Here is a 21,246-nt window from a genome sequence, read left to right as displayed (position 1 = left end):
TGGGAGATGCAAATGAGAGAACTTAAATGTGCAGGAATAAGTGAGGAAAATTGACCAAGGAATTGAAGGAGGGAAAATATTTACCCAGGAAATGAAGAGTAATTGGAGATACAAAGAAATTTGGAGGAGAGTTGAAATTAAGACTCTGAAATAATAGAGGGAAATGAGTATTCGTTTTATTTCTTAAAATAAATATTCCCAAATGTTAAACTGTGCAGAAATTCTTCTTTCCTGAGAAAAAGGAATCAAGTCCTATTCAAAAAGGTCAAGAAGAAGGGCTGAGATTGGTGACCTATGAGAAAACAGTTTCTGAGATAGGTGTAGCTGGAATTTGTAATACTATGTACAATAAATCAAAATGGTTCTTAACAAAAATAATCCTACATCTCATCTGTTAGCTCAATCATTTTATAATGTTCAGTACAATAAAAATGCCAATACTTTGTAACTAACTCCATGCTGTAGTACCTTTAATTCCCAATGTATTTTAATACCAAAGCAAAACTCATCCTTTATCATAGAGATGACAGAATACTATAAGCAAGCACTATGGTTGGATAATGTGTTATTTCAGATTCCAGCAAGAGAGTCTGTGAGGTAGAAAGATATATTTCTTGATTCCATTCTGTAGACTAAGATGATTGGCTCCTATTTTATTATCAAATGCAGAATATTCAAAATCTCTTAAAACCTGTTTCTTTTCCATATAGCAAGGATAGGTGAGTCATGCTTTCAATTTAATATATATTGACCACCTACTATGCACTCTTCTGAGTGTTTTCTATCATTTTTCTGTGATTTTTTAAATAGTTTAACCTATACATTTGGCCAATTTCTTTTTTATGCACATTCGATTTTTCTGTCTCCTTTTCTTTTTTTTTTTTTTTTTTTAGAGATAGGGTCTTGCTCTGTCACACAGGCTAGAGTTCAGTGGCATCATCATAGCACACGGCAACCTCAAACTGCTGTCTCAGCTCCCGAGTAGCTGAGACTACAGGCACACCACCATGCCTGGCTAATTTTTTTTATTTTTTATAGAAGGAGGTTCTCATTATGTCGTTCAGACTGGTCTTGAACTCCTGGCCTCAAGCAATCCTCCTGCCTCAGCCTCCCAGAGTGCTAGAATTACAGGCGTGAACCACTGTGCCTGGCCAGATTTTTCTCTGTGGGTTTGTAATTGTGGGGTTTTTTTGTTTGTTTGGGTTTTTTTGGTTTTATTTTTTATTTAAGAAACCTGTACCGATTACTTCTGCAGTTGTCCTTGCTACTTCCCACTGGTCATTGTGGAAATTTTGTCTATATTGGATTTGTTTTTAAGACAGCAGCATTATAATATATACTCTGTACATAATTACTATGAGTCAGCTGGCAAGAAAGAAGAAAATAATACAGTGGTTACTGGTAATATTTGGATTGGATATGTTATCCATACGTAAAACGTCCGATCATGGGAGAAATTACCTTTATTTTTCACTAAGGGTAGGAAACCAGAAGCTTCTCTGTTTTTACTACATTTTGTTATATTAATAAATTACAATGTAGTACTATAAGTTTCTTTTTTATTTAATCCAGTACTCTTTAGACTGTAAATATTACTGGGATTCCTAATTCTATTCTCTCTTCTCCCTCAAAAAACGAAAGACCCAAAGAATAGTGGAGTTTTTGTAATATGTTCTAGTCAAAACAACTTGAAACTAGTGCTCTGTCTTTAAAATCCATGTTAACTACCATGTCTCAAACCTTACCACTTTACTCATAGTAGATTTAAGAAAACCCAAAACTGCACCCTGTGTACTTGTCTGTGTTTCATATATTATTTGTTTTCATTTTGTTTTTACCTTATTGTCTAGGAGTTAAATTTTTAAAACTTCCAGACTAGAATAAGTTAGGGCTCTTAGAGTATCCTTGGATGATTTATAGTGGCAGTAATTATCATACTTCACAACGTGGGAAGGGTCATGGGATGTGGAAAATACAAGAACATTGGTGCACATTTGAACTGAAAAGAAATTACTAGAAAAGCACTTAACAAGGATGCTGTCTCTTCCCATCTGAGGTCTTCCCTTCCTCTTTTAAATCTGATTTTAAACACTGAGCAGTGAAGTCTTTCCTTCTCATTGTCCTGCATAAACAAGTATCTAAACTTGTAAGAATTGGTTATTTATCTTGTCTTTACTGCTTTTTTATTAATATATGTGATTTCGTCTTTAGATTGTTTTGCTGGTGAATGAAGGAAACAAAGCCTGTCAAAAGATATACACTTCGATTATCTTAAGGTTAGCAGGCTGGAGCCTGCTCTCTATATAGCCTTCAGTTATTCACTGGTAACTCAATAAAGAAGAAAAAAGTCTATTTTGAAACTTACAAACATCCTAATTATAGCATAATGCAGGGATCAGCAAGCTTTCTCTGTAATAGTCCAGGTAGGATGGTCTCTGTCGAACTATTCAATTATTTCAGCTCTGCTGTGGTAGCATAAAAACAGCCGTGGATAATATGTAAACAAATAGTCATTTGCTGTGTTTCAATAAAACTTTATAAAAACAGGTGACAGGCTGAATTCATCCTGCATGTGTAGATTGCTGACCCAGGCATAGTATCTTGATTAGAAGGCTCTCTATTGGTTGGAAGAGAGGACTAGGAAAAAACAATGTAAAGATTGTATTAGCTATATGGAGCTTTCTTGTTGGTAAGACAAAAAGCAAGAAAATGACAACTATATAGAATATGTAAAGTAAAGGAGGGTTCAGAACTGAGTAGAGTATTTTCTTCAGACGGTTTCAAATGTAGATTACTGGTGAAGTAGAATGTTTATGGTTTAGTGCAGTAGGAACTGTATCCTTTGTACAGTGAGATGTAAAGAATAGTGTATGAGACATTTAATATATTGGTCAATCTAGTCTGTGACCTGACAGATAAGCTTTTTACCACATTAACTGCCATGTGAGTTGTATTTAACTCATGCTAGTTTTGAACCTGGGGCCTCATGGAGCATGTATAGCTCACACGTCTCTTTACCTTGGGAGCCACATGGTACAAGTCATGTTGCCATGCTGTAGCACACACGTTACATGATGGGTGGCCCCTGGGCAAAACCCTGCAGTTCTTTCATGAAAATCTTACTTGTTGATGTTCTTATTGGTACAATTAATATTGACAATTTAACCCTAAAAATGTGGATTAAATGAAGTCAATAAATTCCATTTTTATATTTATGTTTACCTTTAAATTACATTTAAGCCTGACATGTCAAGAAAAACACTATACTCTTATGAGCTATTTTTCAAGCTACATTACTTTTTACACTACTAATTTTCAAGTTTTTATATTTTTTATTGAAAAGGACACAGAAAACAATTTAAAGAACAAATTTTTCGTTAAATTAGAAAGGATCATTTTGTTTTCTAAGTTTTTATTCTATTTTTGTAATAAAACATCATGGCCCCAAGGAAAAAATTTTTTTTCTAGTGTGGCAGTCAATGTGTTAAACCAATAAATGATAGATTACAGGCTTATTTACATACCAGGATCCTTTAGGATCTACACTTTAAGATAGATCCACACTGAACCTTTACTAAAAGTCATGGAGTAAGAGAGGCCAAATTTATCCTCCTTCCTTAAACAATGCAAAAACCATACAAGCTATACAAAACAACAGTTTTTAGACATTAAACAACACTGGACAGTGATCCCTGAAAGAAAGAAAAGAAATGAGGAATCCCTACAATTGCCATAGCATTCTGCCTGGATAGTTTCCAGTTTGCAGTGCAGGAAGGAGATCCCTAACAGAACCCAGCGTTCCAACTGATTGAGACAGAGCTGAGAACTGAGGGAGGTCAAGGTGGGTAGAATTTGCAAGAGAGAATGCCAGAGAAGAGAGAGCCGCCCAGAGAGCACACACACTGGATATCTGCAGAGGGTTCCCCTTGATTGTTCAGCTGAGTACTGATCAGCATAAGTATGTGAGGAAACTACTAAAGGCCAGGGATAAAACCACTAGAAAGGAACAAGCAGAACATTCCCTGAACTCACATAAAGCTGATAATAGTTTCTGTCCCCAATAGCCAGAGTGGAAAAATCTCTGATATATGGGACATCTTTTTTAGTACTGGAAAGGATATTATGTCAGTAGGGGACCAGATTAGCTCCAGATTAAAAGCTGCTCTCATCTCACCTAGCAAAGAATGCTTAAAAATAAGTATGGAAAGAATCAAACTGTTTTCATGTAACCTAACTGAATTTCAGATGAAAAACAAAATATCCAACACCTAAAAACATAAACATTCATAATGTCAGGCAGCTGATCAAAAATTACCATTCATTCAGTGAGAAAGCCACTTTTAAAAAAATAAATGAGTGGCATGCACCTGTGGTCCCAGCTACTCGGTAGTCTGAGGTAGGAGGATGGCTTGAGCCAAAGAGTTTAAGGCCAGCCCAGGCAACATGGTGAGACCCCATCTGTAAACATAAATAAATAAGTAAATAAACATTACCTTTCATCCAAAGAAGCAGGAAAATACAACCCCTAATGAGGAGAAACATTAGTTAATAGAAATGGATTAAGAAATGACACAGTTAGGATTAGTTGACCAGACATTAAAACAGCATTTCTAAATATATTCTGTATTTCAAGAAGGTAAAGAAAAGCATGAGCCTGTTAAGGAGAGTCATGGAAAATATATTATAAAAAAGATCTGACTTCTAGTGATGAAAAATACCATATCTGAGATGAAAAACACACTGGATGAGATGTGACACTGCAGAAGAAAAGATTAATGACCTTGAAGACATAGCAATAGAAGCTATTCAAAATGAAACACTGCAAGAAAAAAGAGTAGAAAAACAGGCAGTGTAGCTGTGAGCTGTGGGACAACTTCAAGTGATCTCATATACATATTTGGAGTCTAGGGCGGGAGAGGGAGACAAAAAATATTTGAAGAAACAAAGGCTGAAAATTTTCCAAATTTGATGAAAACCATAAACTCACAAATCCAAGAAGCTCAACAAACCAAAAGCAAAAGAAACACAAACAAACAAAAACTACACCAAGGCATATCATAATCAAATCTTATAAAATCAGTGATAAAGAAAAAAAATGTCTTTAAGAAGATCCATTATATACAGAGGAGCAAAGATAGGAGTGACAGCAGACTTACATCAGAAACAATGCAAGCTAGACCTTGGAACACAGAAAGAAAAATTATCAACCCAGAGTTCTACACCTGATGAAAATATCTTTGAAAAACAAAAGCAAAATAATGATTTTTTTCAGACATATAAACCTGAAAGAGTTCATCAGTAGCATACCGTCACAGACCATTCAGAAAGCCTCAGATCCAAATGCCAGCTATAACAATTACCTGCTATGCTATATGGTCTTGGACATACTCTAATCTTTCTGAGCCTTCAAATTTTCATCCGGAAAATGAAAATAATGCCAACTTTTAGGATTTTTGTAGAGATCAAATGAGATAAAGGGGCCAGGTGTGGTGGCTCATGCCTGTAATCCTAGCTCTCTGGGAGGCTGAGGCGGGCGGATTGTTTGAGTTCAGGAGTTAGAGACCAGCCTGAGCAAGAGCGAGACCCCCGTCTCTACTAAAAATAGAAAGAAATTAATTGGACAACTAAAAATATATAGAAAAAATTAGCCGGGCATGGTGGCGCATGCCTGTAGTCCCAGCTACTCGGGAGGCTGAGGCAGGAGGATCTCTTGAGCCCAGGAGTTTGAGGTTGCTGTGAGCTAGGCTGACGCCATGGCACTCTAGCCCGGGCAACACAGTGAGACTCTGTCTCAAAAAAAAAAAAAATGAGATAAAGGAAAAGAGTTGACATTTGTTGGATATCTCCTTTATGTCAAGTACTTATAATCTCATTAAAAACAGAAATAAAATACTCAACAAGAGTGCTACTATCCTGAGAATTTTCTTGTGTTATCCTTTCTATTCTCATTCTTTAGTAACTAAAAACTTGGATTGTTCTAGAAGAAGTTAGTTTAAGTAGCTAATCAATCTGAAATTTTGATGAAGCACTTTTTCTAACTTAATTTCTTCTTTAGTTACCACAATTAAATATGCTTAAAGGTGAGAATGAACAATTCTCCTTGCTAAACTAGACAAGTCAGCTAATAAATCACTTTGTGAAAGAGTTAAGTTTCTTATAAACTAAACCTTATTTTTTTGGCCTATGTTTTGGCTGCCTAATGTTTTTTTCAGTCGTGTTTATTGAGGTATAATTTATATACTGTCTATCTACTTTTTATTATAAACCTATTGGATAGAGGCCATGACTATCTTTATAGCTATTCATTGCCCCACAGAGTTTTTGGCACTCAATAAATGTTAAATAATATTTTTATTCATCATTCTGCAGACAGGAAGCATATGGTAATAAATGTCAGAGCACAGGTTGAAAATCTCCAAAAAGTTATATGCTGTATTCCTCAGAAAAGCCAGTACAGATATTTTTGTGAATGAAATTTATTTTAAGAAGAGGTTCCCAGATCACATTTTACTTAACAATTTTTTCCAGCCTTCGATTACTATATTTACAAATTAAAACTGTTCCTTAACAGAAATAGTATAAAATTTAAAATAGTATAATACTAATGTAATATCGTAAGAAAATATATAAATGATTTTGTAGACAGAAAAAAGAAAAGGTAACTCATGGTCTGAAGGACAGCATGAGAAAATATTTAGAGGCTTAAGCTACATAAGTCTTTATTATATATGGTATGAAAAGAAATAGAAAGTAGTTCTATTTCAAACTCAAACTCCTGGGCTCAAGCGATCCTCCTGCCTCAGCCTCCCAAGTAGCTGGGACTACAGGCATGCGCCACCATGCCCAGCTAATTTTTTCTATATATTTTTAGTTGTCCAATTAATTTCTTTCTAATTTTAGTAGAGACGGGGGTCTCGCTCTTGCTCAGGCTGGTTTCGAACTCCTGAGCTCAAACAATCTGCCCGCCTCGGCCTCCCAGAGAGCTAGGATTACAGGCGTGAGCCACCGCACCCGGCCAAAGATAGTTCTTTATTGTTAAATTTCAGCGTGGCTTAGAGGTGTATCACTGCTACAGCTGTTGCAGACCTCACAGTGGTATTAGACTTTGACTCAATAATATTTTCCTTACCTGAGAATTTTAGCACTACTTAAAAATCTTACTTTAGTCCCAGTAAAGTAATCGCTTCTTCAGAATAACAAAAGATGTTATAAATTGAAACTAGACTTGATGCCAAAAACTGAATTCCATGCAAAGGATAACATCTCTCGGTTAATTAATGTGTGTTGAAGAAATGGTTAACCATAATCACAAAAATCTACAAAAATTTAGATAGCATGTATCTAAATTTTCTTTCCAGAATTTGCTCACCCTGTGATTGATCTACTAACCACATTTGCTTTGACGTTTTTGTTAACATAGTTTGAATGAGAAATTATCTAAATTTTTCTTGTTACTTGACCTCTCTAAGGTTTAGGTTCCTCATATTTAAAATGTGGCTAGGGAATCCAGGCACTGCTTGGCTTGGTGCTTCTGACTCAGGGTCTCTCATAAGACTTTAATCAAGGTGTCAACCAGTTTTGTAGTCATCTTGCTGCTCAGCTAAGGAAGAATCCACTTACAAGCCCACTTTTGTGTGTGTTGGCAGCCTCAAATTCTCACTGGTTCTTGGCCATGTGCCTCTCCAGAGGGGTCCTCACAACACGGCAACTTATTTCCCCCAGAGTGAGGGCTCAGAGAGGGCAGACATGGGATCAAGAGAATGAACAAAACATCCCATCAATTTTGTCATACATTTGCTAGAAGCAAGTCACTAGGTCCAGCCCACACTCAAGGGGAGGAGATTCTACAAGGGTTTGAATACCAGGATCAGGGGTCTTTGGGAGCCATTTGGGAGACTGCCTACTACACATATAATCCACAGATAGGACAAATCATTGCATGTACTTTGGATGCTCTGGCACTCATTTGTTTAAACTTTCCCAAGAGCTTGCCAAGAACCTGAATTCAGTAGATAAAATGATTTTAAAGTTTCACATAAAATATTTCATTTATTCCTAGCAACAATCCAATTAAATAGATATTGTTAACCCCAATTTTATTGATAAAGAAACTAATATATTGAGTAACTTGCTCAAGATTACATAGCAAATAAGCTATAAAACTGGGACTTTAGTGTAGGTCTTTTGATTTTAAGCCCTCTACTCTTTCCATTTGGCTATAACTACCTGCTAACCAGTGCTATGTTGCATTTAAAGCCATTCAAAGAGAACATTATACCTCTAAATTTACATGCAAATATATGAATTTTTATTATAGATGTATATATAAAAAGAGGGAGATACCATCTTGTCTTAGGCTCTCATTCATACCACACTGTTTAGGAGTTACAGTATTATTGTTTCAAGTATTGTGTCAAAGTCTAATACCTTTATAAAGTTTGCAACAGCTGTTATGGTGATATACCTCTAGACAGATGCAGGTAATCTAAAAAATTACACTTAGGAGGTAAATTTTGTTCGATGGAGAGATGAACAAGGAAAGTAAAAAAGCAGAACTGGTCTGGTGACTCATTCCCCCTTGGCTTGTAAATATATAGAAATCATCGTATTTCTATATAACTGTAACAAATAATTGGAATTGAATTAGGAGTATGGGCAAGTTACAGTTTTAGTTTAATATTGATTACAGATAATTCTACTTTATAAATAAGAACTTGAGTGTTATCAGACAAAATACAATGAAATAGTTTTTTCCTCATTTGAATATAAAGGACATAGTTGTCTTTCATACACACAAACATGCATTTGAGTTTCTCCTTCCTGTATAATCTGAGGATTATGCTTTTTAATAGTGGTTTGCTAATCCCTTTAAATAGCTCTTAATGTAAGTATTCCATAGTTTTCATTAACCATGAATTTCAGCCTTTTTTTTAACCTCCATTCAAAAATCATATTTGAGGTTGTCCTACCAGCACCCTTTTAGCTTGGTTGGTGAAGCAGCAAGCCTACTGTAAATCCTAAGTGGCATGGTACAGATGAGAGTCTAAGACTTTAATTATATGTCCTTTTATTCACAACACTCAATTCCAGGAAGGAAAAAATGACTCTGTTGTTATAAAAGACATATGTGAGTATCATTCATTGTAAACCAAAAATGATACTGTATTATAGCATAGACAACAATGAGAGCTGATTCTGAAAATGTGACCTGACTGGGAAACTGAATAATAGTGAAAGTTATCAAAATGGAAAGAGTGTTAATGTGAAATCCAGCCTTCTCAGAAATACTCTTTCCTGGCCTGTTTGGTTTTGCTTTTGTTGCTTGTCATGCATGAATGAAAGTGCTATAATCTCAGGGGAGCAGGAAAAGCCTCAGTGTCGGTTGTTTATTTCCTTAATCCCTCCTCCTTTGTGATTTTTGATGTCAGATCTGAAATGGAAAGCCTGTAAATATAATGATTATCACATGGATAATCACCTGCATTAGAAACCGCCCTGCTTCTCTATTCTAACCCGAGCTGCTCTCCACATGTCACATCCACTCTGCGGTTGGATTTTAACCTGACTGCTTCATTAGATTTGTGAAACTCAGTACGAGGCGCCCTGGGGCAGCACAGATGGGGACTTGCTTGTTTTCTTTTCTCACTTTTACCGCAAAGGCACACTAAAAAGTCCTTTTCAATTTAGTGCGATCAGTTCACTTGGAATTAACCCTGATATTTGGAACCTGCCTTACCCTTCTGCCCACCATCTATGCCCATTCTTTCTTCCTTGTTTTCTGACCTAATGCCTTTTCTTTCTGTCCCTTCATGCAGGGAATCTGACAAGTAAAATTCTGCTTAAAATTCTTACTGGGTCAAACTATTCCCCTGTGTTGTTTTGTTTTGCTGAGAGGAAGAAATAAATGTTGTTCCATCATTGTATCTACAAACACCTTCAGATCAGAGGTTAGCTGTGGGAAAGATTGCAGTGATGTGAGCCAGCTGCCTTCTCTAATGGAGTGACTTGGGGCACCAGCCCAAGATCAAAAGAAGGTGGGAGGAAGTCAGAAGATAAGATCATTTTAAGCCATAGAACAAGTGCTTAGCTTTTCTAGTGATAGGGCACAGCTCGTCAAACCTGTGTGAGAGGGCACTAAAATAGAAAATTGAGTTGACTTTTCATAAGTACATCCTTCCTCAGTCAGAAATATGTTGATGCTTGGATTAGTTTACAGACAGGGAAGTATCCTAAGGCCTGGTTCCATTAAAATGGTTTGACATTGATATATATGTCTTCCTATAATTAGTTCTATACCATAACAGATCAGAGTTAATTTCTTATACATTTGTGTGAATAAAACTGGACATTAAAAAACAATTTAAGTACTGCATGTGAATTTTGAGTATTTATGTCTTGCTGCAATTTTAGTCCTACAGATGCTTCAGTTTAACTGTCTTACATTCCTCTGGGGTTCTTTTCATACCTCTGATGAAGTTCCACATAAATATGTAGTTCTAGCAGAGCTTTTCTGTGGTCTTTTTCATATAAGAATTGGCTTCCTTAATTATGACAGCTTAGAAAGCACTACATTGATATCTTTTGAACCTTTTTCCTTAATATCCTGGCCAGCAAATATTATTGACTGTGTGATGTACAAAGTTTTATTGTAAGTAAATCGTCAAGCGGCTAACCTTGCTTGCACCAGTGTCAAGATCATAAATCAAGTTTGGTGTTGTTTGGTTTTGTTTGGTTTACATCAACTAAGGCTAACTTGGTCAGGCTTTTGTTTCTCTAGTGAATAGCCTAAGGAGTTGTACTTTCAGCTTATCGCTTTCTGTTAACCTCAGTGCTCAGCTGTAATAATGCATTTTAACCTTTCTAAACTCTCAAAATGATCCTCTAAATCTATATGTTATTAGTATATTGGACCATAAGTGCATATATACATTTTTGTACTCAATATTTTCTTCAAGATGTAGATAATACCCAAATTTGTGCTGGAGACACTGACTGTACTTTCTGCCTTACATGGTTTGGTGCAGCAGTCGTTTTAGTTGAGTTGGATCTGCTCACTACTCAGGCTCGAATCCCATCCTTCTATTAATATCTCTTGGCAAAGATAATTTTGGAGGAATGCAAGTTAAGATGTAGAGGCTCTTGACAGTTGTCTGCAATTTTTTTTCATTTTCAAGAGGGAAGTGGAGTTGAAAAGTAATATTGCCTCTATTTTCTTTCAGTCCTAAAATTAAAATATATGCACAAAGCAAAGAAAGGGAAAGGATTTGGTTGCACAGATGTGTTTCTGTCATTTGATAACCTGTTATAAGGGGATTGAGAGATATAATAATGTTTATCAGATTGTACCCTTCAGATATTTAAAATCTAGAAGAATTCTGTCTAGTAAAAATTTTTCAATTGTATATGTTTTTTAGTGTTCAACTTTTGTTACCCTGTCATCTTATATTAAAGGGAAATTGGAGGTTTTTTGACTGTTCATTATAAAAATTTTCAAACATACAAAAAAGTAGAGATATTGAACCCTTACGTATATCTAGATTTGACAGTCATTAACATTTTACCATTTTTGCTTCGCTTTACTTTTTTTCTGAATCATTCTAAAGTAAATTATATATATCGTGACATTTCATCCCTAAATACTTCAGGATACATCTCTAAAAATTAAGGATATTTTCCTTTTAAAACTGACAATTCCTAATATTATCTAATTTTCATTTCATATTCAAATTTCTCCAGCTGGCCCCAAAATGTCTTTTATAGCTGGTTTGTTCAAAACAGAATCCAATTAAGATCCATACGTCCATAGGTCATTTTCCCCTTACTGTTTGTTATACCATGACATTGACTTGTTAAAAGAGACTAAGCTAGTTGTCCTATAGAATGTCCTACCTTATGGATTTGTCCACTTGCTTTCTCAGTGTATCCTTTAACATGTTCTCCCATCTTCTGTATTTCTTGTAGACTGCAAGTTAATATTGGACTAAAGTTTTGATTAATTCATGTTAAATTTTTTTGGTCAGATTGCTTTATAGGCGATGCTGTGAACTTCATACTGCATCATAACAGAAGGCACAGAATAGTTGGTGATCCCACTGTTAGTGATGATAAGTGATAGCATAGATCACTGGGTTAAAGTGATGACAGCTTGAGCCTTCCATTATAAAGTTATGCTTTGCTCCCCGTGACCAGCATATAATCTGTGATACTTTGATTCCATGGAAATACCCGGTTCCCTATCATGCTTTCACCCAATGAATTTAACATCCATTGATGATCCTTCTCTGTAATAAATTTCATCATGAGGATTATAAAATGGTGATTATTCTGAATCTATATGTTTATTAGCAGACATTCTTCTCTACAGAAGAGCTTTCTGAGAGCTATTTTTTAATTTAATTAAAAACATAACCACCAGCATGTTCCTTAGGTTTCAAATAATTGTCTTTCTTTACTAAGGTCAGAACACCTGAACTCACTGTGGCAGCTGTAGTAAAAACATACACTGCATCTTTATTCCAACTTGTGAAGTGTGTTGACATTATGCTGCCTTTTTTTTTCTTATTCCAAGGGAAGAAAGAAATCTTTATTGGTGTAAGAATAAAAATTGAACTATGTGGGTATATTGAGATAATTGTGTAAAAAGAAGACTATTTGAATGAGTTTCAAAAATGGATTATTTCTTCATTACCCAGCACTTTATAATTAACTGTTCTTTTTTTTTTTTATTTCAGGAAGCTGCCACTTTTGCTAGAGAGCAAGGCTTTGAGGTGAGTTAACCCACAATTGCACACTAAACAGATCCTAAAGGTTTTTTCTAGCTGATAATGAAGTTCTTTTGGACAGTGATTGATGTGCTATTATACTCTCAGAGCCTCGCAGCAGTTGCCATGGAAACTTGGCAGTCGTCATGGTTTCTTTGTTCTGCCAGCACAGTGTTATGACGCACTCTGCTAGGTCTGCACCCAACATCGCCTACAGATGTTATTTATTGAATTTTGAAAAGCCTCTTGGGAAGCCAAGAGGTTGGGCACGGTTTCAAGCTGCCTCTGCAGATATGGGGCCTGTCAGTTTGTTCAGTTAAAAAGCTACCTCATTAGCTGCATTACATTTCATAAGGATTCTCTGCTAAAGCAGTGGTGGAGCAAGACTAAATAATGAAATATAATGTCGTTTAAATAATTTCAACCCTATCACATGTAGATTATCATTATGCAAATTAATTTCCAAAAGGTTGTACTTAACAGTTGTTAGGAACTGATTAATTTAAATCCTGCTCATATAAACTTCCTGTTTGAACGTATTTTTCTTCTCTTCCCCTCTTTTTTCTTGATAGCATAAAATATACATAAATTTTCTGAAACAAAATACGAATAATGGATTTAATTTCCAGGTCCTGATTTTATTTTCCTGATACAAGTATTATCCTGTCAAGATTGAAAACCTCACGTAGTTGTTGGCAAAATTGAGATAACAGTCAAGACCATGTTTTCTTATTCTGTATTATATCCATCTTCCAATTGATTGTTAGAAAACACTAATATGAGCCCAGATTAAGTGACAGAGATTAACTGAGTTTATGAGGCTTTTATGACTATGATATTTATTAAGCCAGAGCTATGTGGAATGCTCTGTTCTATACAGCAACTTAAAATGTTGTAGAATAGTAGTTTTTAAAAATTTAACTAGAGCTGTGGAATATAGGCACTCCCTCCTTATTTGCATTCTCAGACTTGTCTTTCATCTAGAGAAGCTGTGAGCATTGATTGGATAGTATTAGTAAACTGACTCTGAACTCTTCAGAGCAAGGTGTTGTATGAATTTGTGATGGAACTGTTATTTAAATGCAGTAAAGGCAGATTCATTATTGAGCAACGAAGTAATACACGTGTGTGTTATTTGCATCATAGGACTTGACAAACCAGAGGTAGAGCTTCCTCTTCCTAGAGGATAACAATGAGCATGTGTTATAACTACTCGACTCTCAAGATTCTATGAAAGAACTAATTCAGGGTAGGAAACCCTGCCACATAATACTCAATTATTGGGAACTGTGATAGTTTCTTGGAAGTTTGCATTTTTTGTTTTACCATATTCTGGTGAATACAGAGTTGAGTCACATGTAGAAAAAGGATTTACAAGGTTTTTTTTTTTTCCTTATTTGTTTCACTTTGTAATTTCTCAAACTGGCAACTATATATATATATGACAAAATGTAATCAGGAGAATATTCAGTTTAAAAATCAAATGTTTTCATCATGAGAATATAATGAAAAGCGAGGCCAGGTGAGGTGACTCACGCCTGTAATCCTAACATTTTGGGAGGCTGAGGCGAGAGGATTACTTGAGGCCAGGAGTTTGAGATCAGCCTGAGCAACATAGTGAGACCACATCCTTCCAAAAAAAACAGATGTAGTGGCATGCACTTGTAGTCCCAGCTACTCAAGAGGCTGAGGCAAGAGGATTGCTTGAGCCCAGGAGTTTGAGGTTGCCCTGAGCTGTGATGATGCCATTGCACTCCAGCCTGGGCAACACAGTGAGACCCTGTTTTAAAAAATAGAGAGAGAGAGAAAAATTTTTAGTCATTTTTTAAAAGTTCTATTGATTTTAAGTTTTAATATTCAAAATTGATGTTTTCTGTTGATACATCAAAGTCTACATAGATAAAAGTTTATAGAACATAAATTTGTATCCTGTCAGTTTACTGTGTTACCATAAAAAATATATTTTGGTTCTATAAAATAAATTTTGCAGGTACTTAGAAATACAGCATATTGCATAACAAATAATCATGATCCTATAGTACCTAGATAATAGTTTTTAAAAAATGGTTTATTAAGCCTGACTAATTCATAATTTTATCACCCCCTCGAGCTACTTGCTTTGAATATTCCTGGTTTACATTCAGTCTTAGCAACAAACTACTTTTTCTATTTTCTACTAACCAACACTATATTAACCTTTCCATTAGTTCTTCCTTACTGGTTCCAAAATTGTTTCTTTTTGCCATAAATCTGCCATAATTGATTATAGCATATAAACAAAATGATGATGATTATAATCACATACCTTATTATCTCCTGACATAGCAAAACTACTCTGTCAATGATATTGACAGTGATTTGTTAGACTAGATAAGGCACATAATATTTGATGTGTCCCTTCATGGATTCCCAAAAACATTACAAGCATTGCAGAATATATATGAACCATGAGTGGGATAACCTCAAGTAAGCATTGTTAATAAAATATGTGTATGGAACACTATCTAGAGAAATTCAGTGTTTTTATAATGTCATTAAAATTTCTTTAGTCTGTTAGAAATAAAAAAGCATAGGTTTGGAACTTGGTATTCTTAAGGAATAAAACAAGAATAAATCACTTTATCTTAACAGTTTTCTTTAGGGAAATGTGTTAATGCTCTCAAGTCTAGTGTGACAAACTAGACAAAAATCTACATTTTATCCCTCCAAACTTTAATTTTGCCTCTAAATTTGGAGCATCAATGAGAAGAGAGAAATGAAAAGATTAAAAGAAAGGAAAGGTGAGCAGTTTTTCCTTTCCACCAGCACTGCTCCTACCGTCATTTTCTATTATAAATCCCAATCAGTTCTCAAAGCCACTGAGTATTGCCACTAGTGATCTGTCTGCTGACAGACCAATCCAAATGCCTCTAAAAATAACCAGTGTTTATTCATCAGGAAATGTCCTCAGTGGCATTGTTTATGATATTATGGTTAGCTTCTCTGCAAATTTTAGATAATCTTTATTTTGTAAAAATAAATCTGTAATCTTTAAAATGAATTGCACAATTTTCAGTGAGAAGCAGCAGCTTAGGAGGGCACTGGAGAATGAGATAAAAACTGGAGCTGGGCAGAGCACAAAGCAGAAGAGAGAGGATTTTTTTTTTTTATAGGTGATGGAAAATTGCATAGTGCCTGATTTAAATGACAGACCTGCTAAGAATTTAAAATGACAATTCTTGGAGTAAAAAGTTTCATAAGACCTTTTATTATTCTGGAAAATCAGTTCAGACTGCAATGTGTTTTTAAATCTACCTTTTCTTGAGCTGAACCAATTAAAGGTTTGTATTTTTAAGACAAAAATAAGGTGCTTAAAAACATGTTTTGTTATAAAGCCTTTTTAAAACTACTGAAAATTGATTTAAATTAAATAAAGCAAAGAAAATACCTCCAAAACCTAAATATAGATACTCTCTCTATTTCATTGTCTGTGCAACAGCTATATGCCAAATGATGAAGAGAATTCATATCTTCTCTACTGGAGTATTTATTCAGTTTTACTCCAAGCAACAAATTTTAATTTTTTATCTTAAATTTCTAAGATATAACACTTCTGTTCATAGAAGAAACAAAACAATCCTTTTCTCTCTTCCTACTTCCTCCATAGCCCCTGACTACCTAGAAGATCCCAGACTTGTAGTCTTTCTCTGACCAAGGACTGTCTCATCTTACACTGCTGAGAGAAAAAATATATAGAATTGTGCTAATATAGCATCTATTAGTCACATGCAGATATTTAAATTAAGATTAATTAAAATTAAATAAAATTTAAAATGCAGTCCCTAAGTCATACTAGGCACATTTCAAGTGCTCTCTAGACCATGTAGCTAATGACTATTTTATTGGATAGTACAGATACAGAACATATATATCATAAGAGAAAGTTCCATTGATCGGCACAGGATAGAAAGTCCACAGAGAATATTCAAGAAGTGTTGATTCACACAGAATTCTCTAAAGTGATTCTAAGGTTCCTATGTTCTCACAAATGTAAAATAAAGAATGCAATCAATGATCACTCAGAGTTTCTGAAAATAAGACACTAAATCAAGTCCTGCTGGCTAAGAGAGTACAGTGCTACTTTTATAAGTGCCTGGACCCCAAAAGAGGACAATTTTAAAATAGTTAGATTAAGGGAAAGAGATAAGATAGTCTTCTAATTCTCTCCATTTAATCATTTATTTATTCAACAAATATTTACTGAGCACTTACTATGTGCCTACCGTTCTGATAAGCCCTGAAGACAAGGTGGAAATGACCAGAGAGTATTTTGTGAAAGAGAATGTGGGAAGGGTTCCTGTTTTAGGTATGATGGCCATGGGATGACTCTGAGAAAGTGAACTCTGAAAAATGCAAATATCTAGTAATGACAGAAAAAAGCCAGACAAACAGGGAAACAAATTTCAAACAGAGGGAACAGGACCACAAAGGCTTCCAAACAAGAAAGAACATAATGTACCATGTACTCCAGGAAGTGACAGAAGGCCAACGTGACTGGCATGGAATGTGTGAGGAGGGAGCATGAGATCAGGCTGGTGACTGACACATCATACGAGCAGCATAACTATTATGGGAGTTTCTATTTGGAAAACAAAACAGCAAAGGGTATGGCTAGGTGAAGAAATGTGTGGGAACACCACAATTAGCTTTCTGTAGAAGTAGGTAGATTGTGACAGGATTGTTTAACGTTCGTATCACCAGCTTGTTAAAAATGGAATGAAGAGAATATATTCTTTAATTTGGAAGACAATGCTAAATTTAAGTTATATAATCACCAATGACAATAAAAGCATAATTTTATGTTTATAAAATGCTTCACAGTTTATAAAATCTTTTTCAACATATCATTAATACATTTAATGCTCACACAAACCTTGGGAAGTAGACAGGGCATGTATTGCCATATCAGTTCAACAGATAAAAAATAGGCTATGTAACTTGTTCAAGGTCATATACATAATGGAGCCAAAACCAGAGCTCAGCTCTCTGTGTCTGGTACTCTTTGCTGTAAACTGCACTGCTTTCTCTCTCACATTCTAATATATTGGAAAGGGAGATTAGATTTCAAAATGACCTTGAAAAGTGAGAAATATCTTGAAACTCAAAAATTGAAATTCACTGGGATAAAATATAAGCCAAAATAATTAAGAAAAAATAGCAAACTTAAATACAAGATCAGGAATTATTTGTGAATGTTGCAGAAAAATGATTTAGGATGAACGTGCTATAGTTTTGTGGTAACAACAACAAAAAGCACATTACCAGAATTCACAGAAGGAATATGATCTGTAGATAGCATAGAAAAGTGGTTAAGACTATGATCCCTGGTGTGAGATTTTGTGGATGCTCATCCTAGCTCCACTACTTATATTTGTGACCTTATGCAAGTTACCAACCTCTCTGTGACTCAGTTTCTTTTTTTTTTGAGACAGAGTCTCACTCTGTTGCCCGGGCTAGAGTGCCATGGCGTCAGCCTAGCTCACAGCAATCTCAAACTCCTGGGCTCAAGCGATCGTTCTGCCTCAGCCTCCTGAGTAGCTGGGGACTGCAGGCATGTGCCACCATGCCCGCCTAATTTTTTTCTATGTACTTTTAGCTGTCCAGCTAATTTCTTTCTATTTTTAGTAGAGATGGGGTCTCGCTCTTGCTCAGGCTGGTCTCTAACTCCTGAGCTCAAACAATCCTCCCACCTCGGCCTCCCAGAGTGCTAGGATTATAGGCGTGAGCCAGCAGCCTAGCCCTGTGACTCAGTTTCTTCATCTATAAAATGGGATATTGTAAAAGTACCTACTGCCTAGAGCAGTTAAGATTTAATGAATACTTTAGAGCTATATGCATAGCACATAAGGATAATAATGGTACCTACTGCCTAGAGAAGTTAAGATTTCATGAGCACTTTAGAGTTATATACATGCCTCATAGTTCTGTTGTGTGAGCTTTCTACTCATACTTCTCCTCCCATTTTTTATCTTTCTCCTCTCATTAGATACTGTAATTGAATTCTCAATACTCAAAACTCTTGAGGCCCTTTCTAGAGATTTTGGGGCAACCTAAGGATGTGACAGTTTTAGGGTATATTAAAATGATAGTCATTAGAGGAAAGAAATTAATATTTATTAAGTTATTATCATGTACTAAATATTGCATTAAGTGCTTTCTCTTACCTTATCCTCTTTCATCCTCTCAACAACTATTTTAACTTTTTATTTTAAAATAAGCTTAGTCTTAGAAAAATTGCAAAAATAATATAGAATTCACTCTTCACCCAGCTTCCCCTAATGTTAATGTCTTACATAGCCAAAGCATAATGACCAAAACAAGGAAATTCACATGGGTACAATACCAATAACTGAACTACAGGCTTTATTTGATCTCATCAGCTTTTCCTCTAATTTCCTTTTTCTTTTCAACATTGCATTTCTTTGTCGTGTCTCCTTAGTCTCTTTCACTATGGGACAGTTTCTCACTCTTTGTTTCTTGGTCATGACTTTGATACTGTTGAAGAGAACCGGTCAGTCATTTTGTAGAAAATCCCTCAATTTAAGTTTGTCTTGTGTTTCATGATCAAGTTGAGCTTATGCATTTTGGGAAGGAAGACCACAGAAGCGATGTGCCCTTTTCAGTGCGTCGTATCAGGGAGGTACACGATGTCGTAATGTCTTATTGCTGGTGACGTTAACCTTGATCACTAGGTTAAGGGTGTTGTTTGCTAGTTTATCCTCTGTAAAGTTACTACTTTCCCATTGTAATTAATAAATATCTTAGGGGAGATACTTTGGGGCTATGCAAATATCCAATTTCATCCATTAATTTTAGCATCACTAAATTGATCCCTGGGTTAAGGTGATGTCTGTCAATTTTTGCCACTGTAACATTACTATTTTTTCTTCTTAATGAATAAGTATATTAGGAGAAGATACTTTGAGACTATGTAAATATCCTATTTCAAACTTTTGCTCACTAATTTTAGCATATTTAGCTCCCAACATCTTTTAATGTGAATTTTTTTTAGTTTCGTAGATGAGGAAATGTAGAGCCTTAGAGAGATTTATTAACCTGCTCAAGGTCATACAGATTTTAAGTCCAGATCTGTCATACTCTAAAATTCCTTGTAATTTCAATGTTAAGATGAGTGAGCTTAAGTGTAAGAGAGAAGAACCTAGGGTACGGTACGGGATGGGGAAATACTGTACAACTAGAAATATGTAGCTATGGGAAGATAAAATTGAGGTTTTGAGAAAAATTTTTATACTAGATGAGAATCAACTATTGTGGGCAAGCAATGGCTCCTCAAGGCATAGTGAGAAATGTAGATTAGGTGCTTACCGACAGTGATCCCAGAGTGAGTGACAAAGAGGTTTTGTATGAAGTGTGGATGTCGATACAAATAGAATAAAGTTTACATAAATCTGGAGAGATTTATGTTTTATATTTGGAAAGTTTACTTCAACCTTTAATTGCCATTTTTATAAGATTTGATTTTAGACATAAGAAAGGTTTCTTTGATTAAATCACCAAAACTCCCATAACAAAATTCATGGCACAGAGTTGGTAGAAAGCAACCATGGAATCTTATTCTTAATTTATTCCTTATACCACCTTGAAGAAAGACTTCCTTTTAAAAAACATCTAGTACATGCATAACATTCTGCTTTTAAGATGATTAAGTGAATACGCTTGCCTCTTTTATCTTTATTAAATATGAACTGTACTAAATCATGAGCAAAAATCCTATAGTCTTAAAATATATTTGTGCTAAGGAAATTGGCAGAATATATGTGTGCCATTTTAATTAAATGTGTACACTTATTTAAGAGAATGAAGACATTATATGGCATATTTTGGTCCTTTGAGCTGTTACTAGTCATTTCTAATAGTCTGTCTCCAGAAACTGAGGGAATTTTTCTCATCTTATCAGAGTTCAGTCTTAGTTCTGTTCTAAAATAAGCAACAAAGGCAAAATAGTCAGCATGTTTGAAAAGTCAGAAGCATTGTTCTACCACAAGTGGCAATTCTTTCCAGAAACAACAGTCCTCTGGAAATCATCATATTAGGTGTATTAGAAGCTTAGCTTCATATACTATCTGGAATTTCTTAAGTATTTAGTGAACAAACAACATACAAATATTTCACTACAGATTGTCATACCTTTAAAAATGTCATAGTTTCTGATACTGTTTGTAACCATTGTAAGCCACCATGACTTGTCTGCTTTGCTTACCTAAATTTTTTCCTCCTATATATCCTATTTTTTCTCTCCTATATATCCTTCATTTATGCCACTCAGATATATTTTCCCTCTCATTTGTTTTCCCTCTAGTATATCTTTCTCCATAACTATTTGAAACTTTGCACAGTGATAGAGCAAACTACCAACAAACCCCAAACCATGGACAGTTTTAGAGGCCCACTGAATGCATGGATTTTTTTTTTTTTTTTTTTTTTT

General features: G+C 35.1%; 1 protein-coding gene across 1 annotated transcript in view; it reads left to right on the top strand.

The window, feature by feature from the left end:
• The window catches only part of ADK (adenosine kinase), a 336,692-nt gene that overhangs the window by 198,048 nt on the left and 117,398 nt on the right, over window positions 1–21,246 (top strand). The window contains exon 4 of the mRNA XM_012663223.1: window positions 12,732–12,767. Coding sequence (XP_012518677.1) covers window positions 12,732–12,767 — 36 coding nt within the window. The remainder of the gene's footprint in view (window positions 1–12,731; window positions 12,768–21,246) is intronic.

The sequence above is a fragment of the Propithecus coquereli genome, unplaced genomic scaffold, assembly GCF_000956105.1.
Source record: "Propithecus coquereli isolate 6110/MARCELLA unplaced genomic scaffold, Pcoq_1.0 Scaffold80, whole genome shotgun sequence".
Lineage (NCBI taxonomy): Eukaryota > Metazoa > Chordata > Mammalia > Primates > Indriidae > Propithecus > Propithecus coquereli.
The sequence above is the reverse complement of the archived record's forward strand: the minus strand, read 5'-3'. Positions and strand labels throughout refer to the sequence as shown.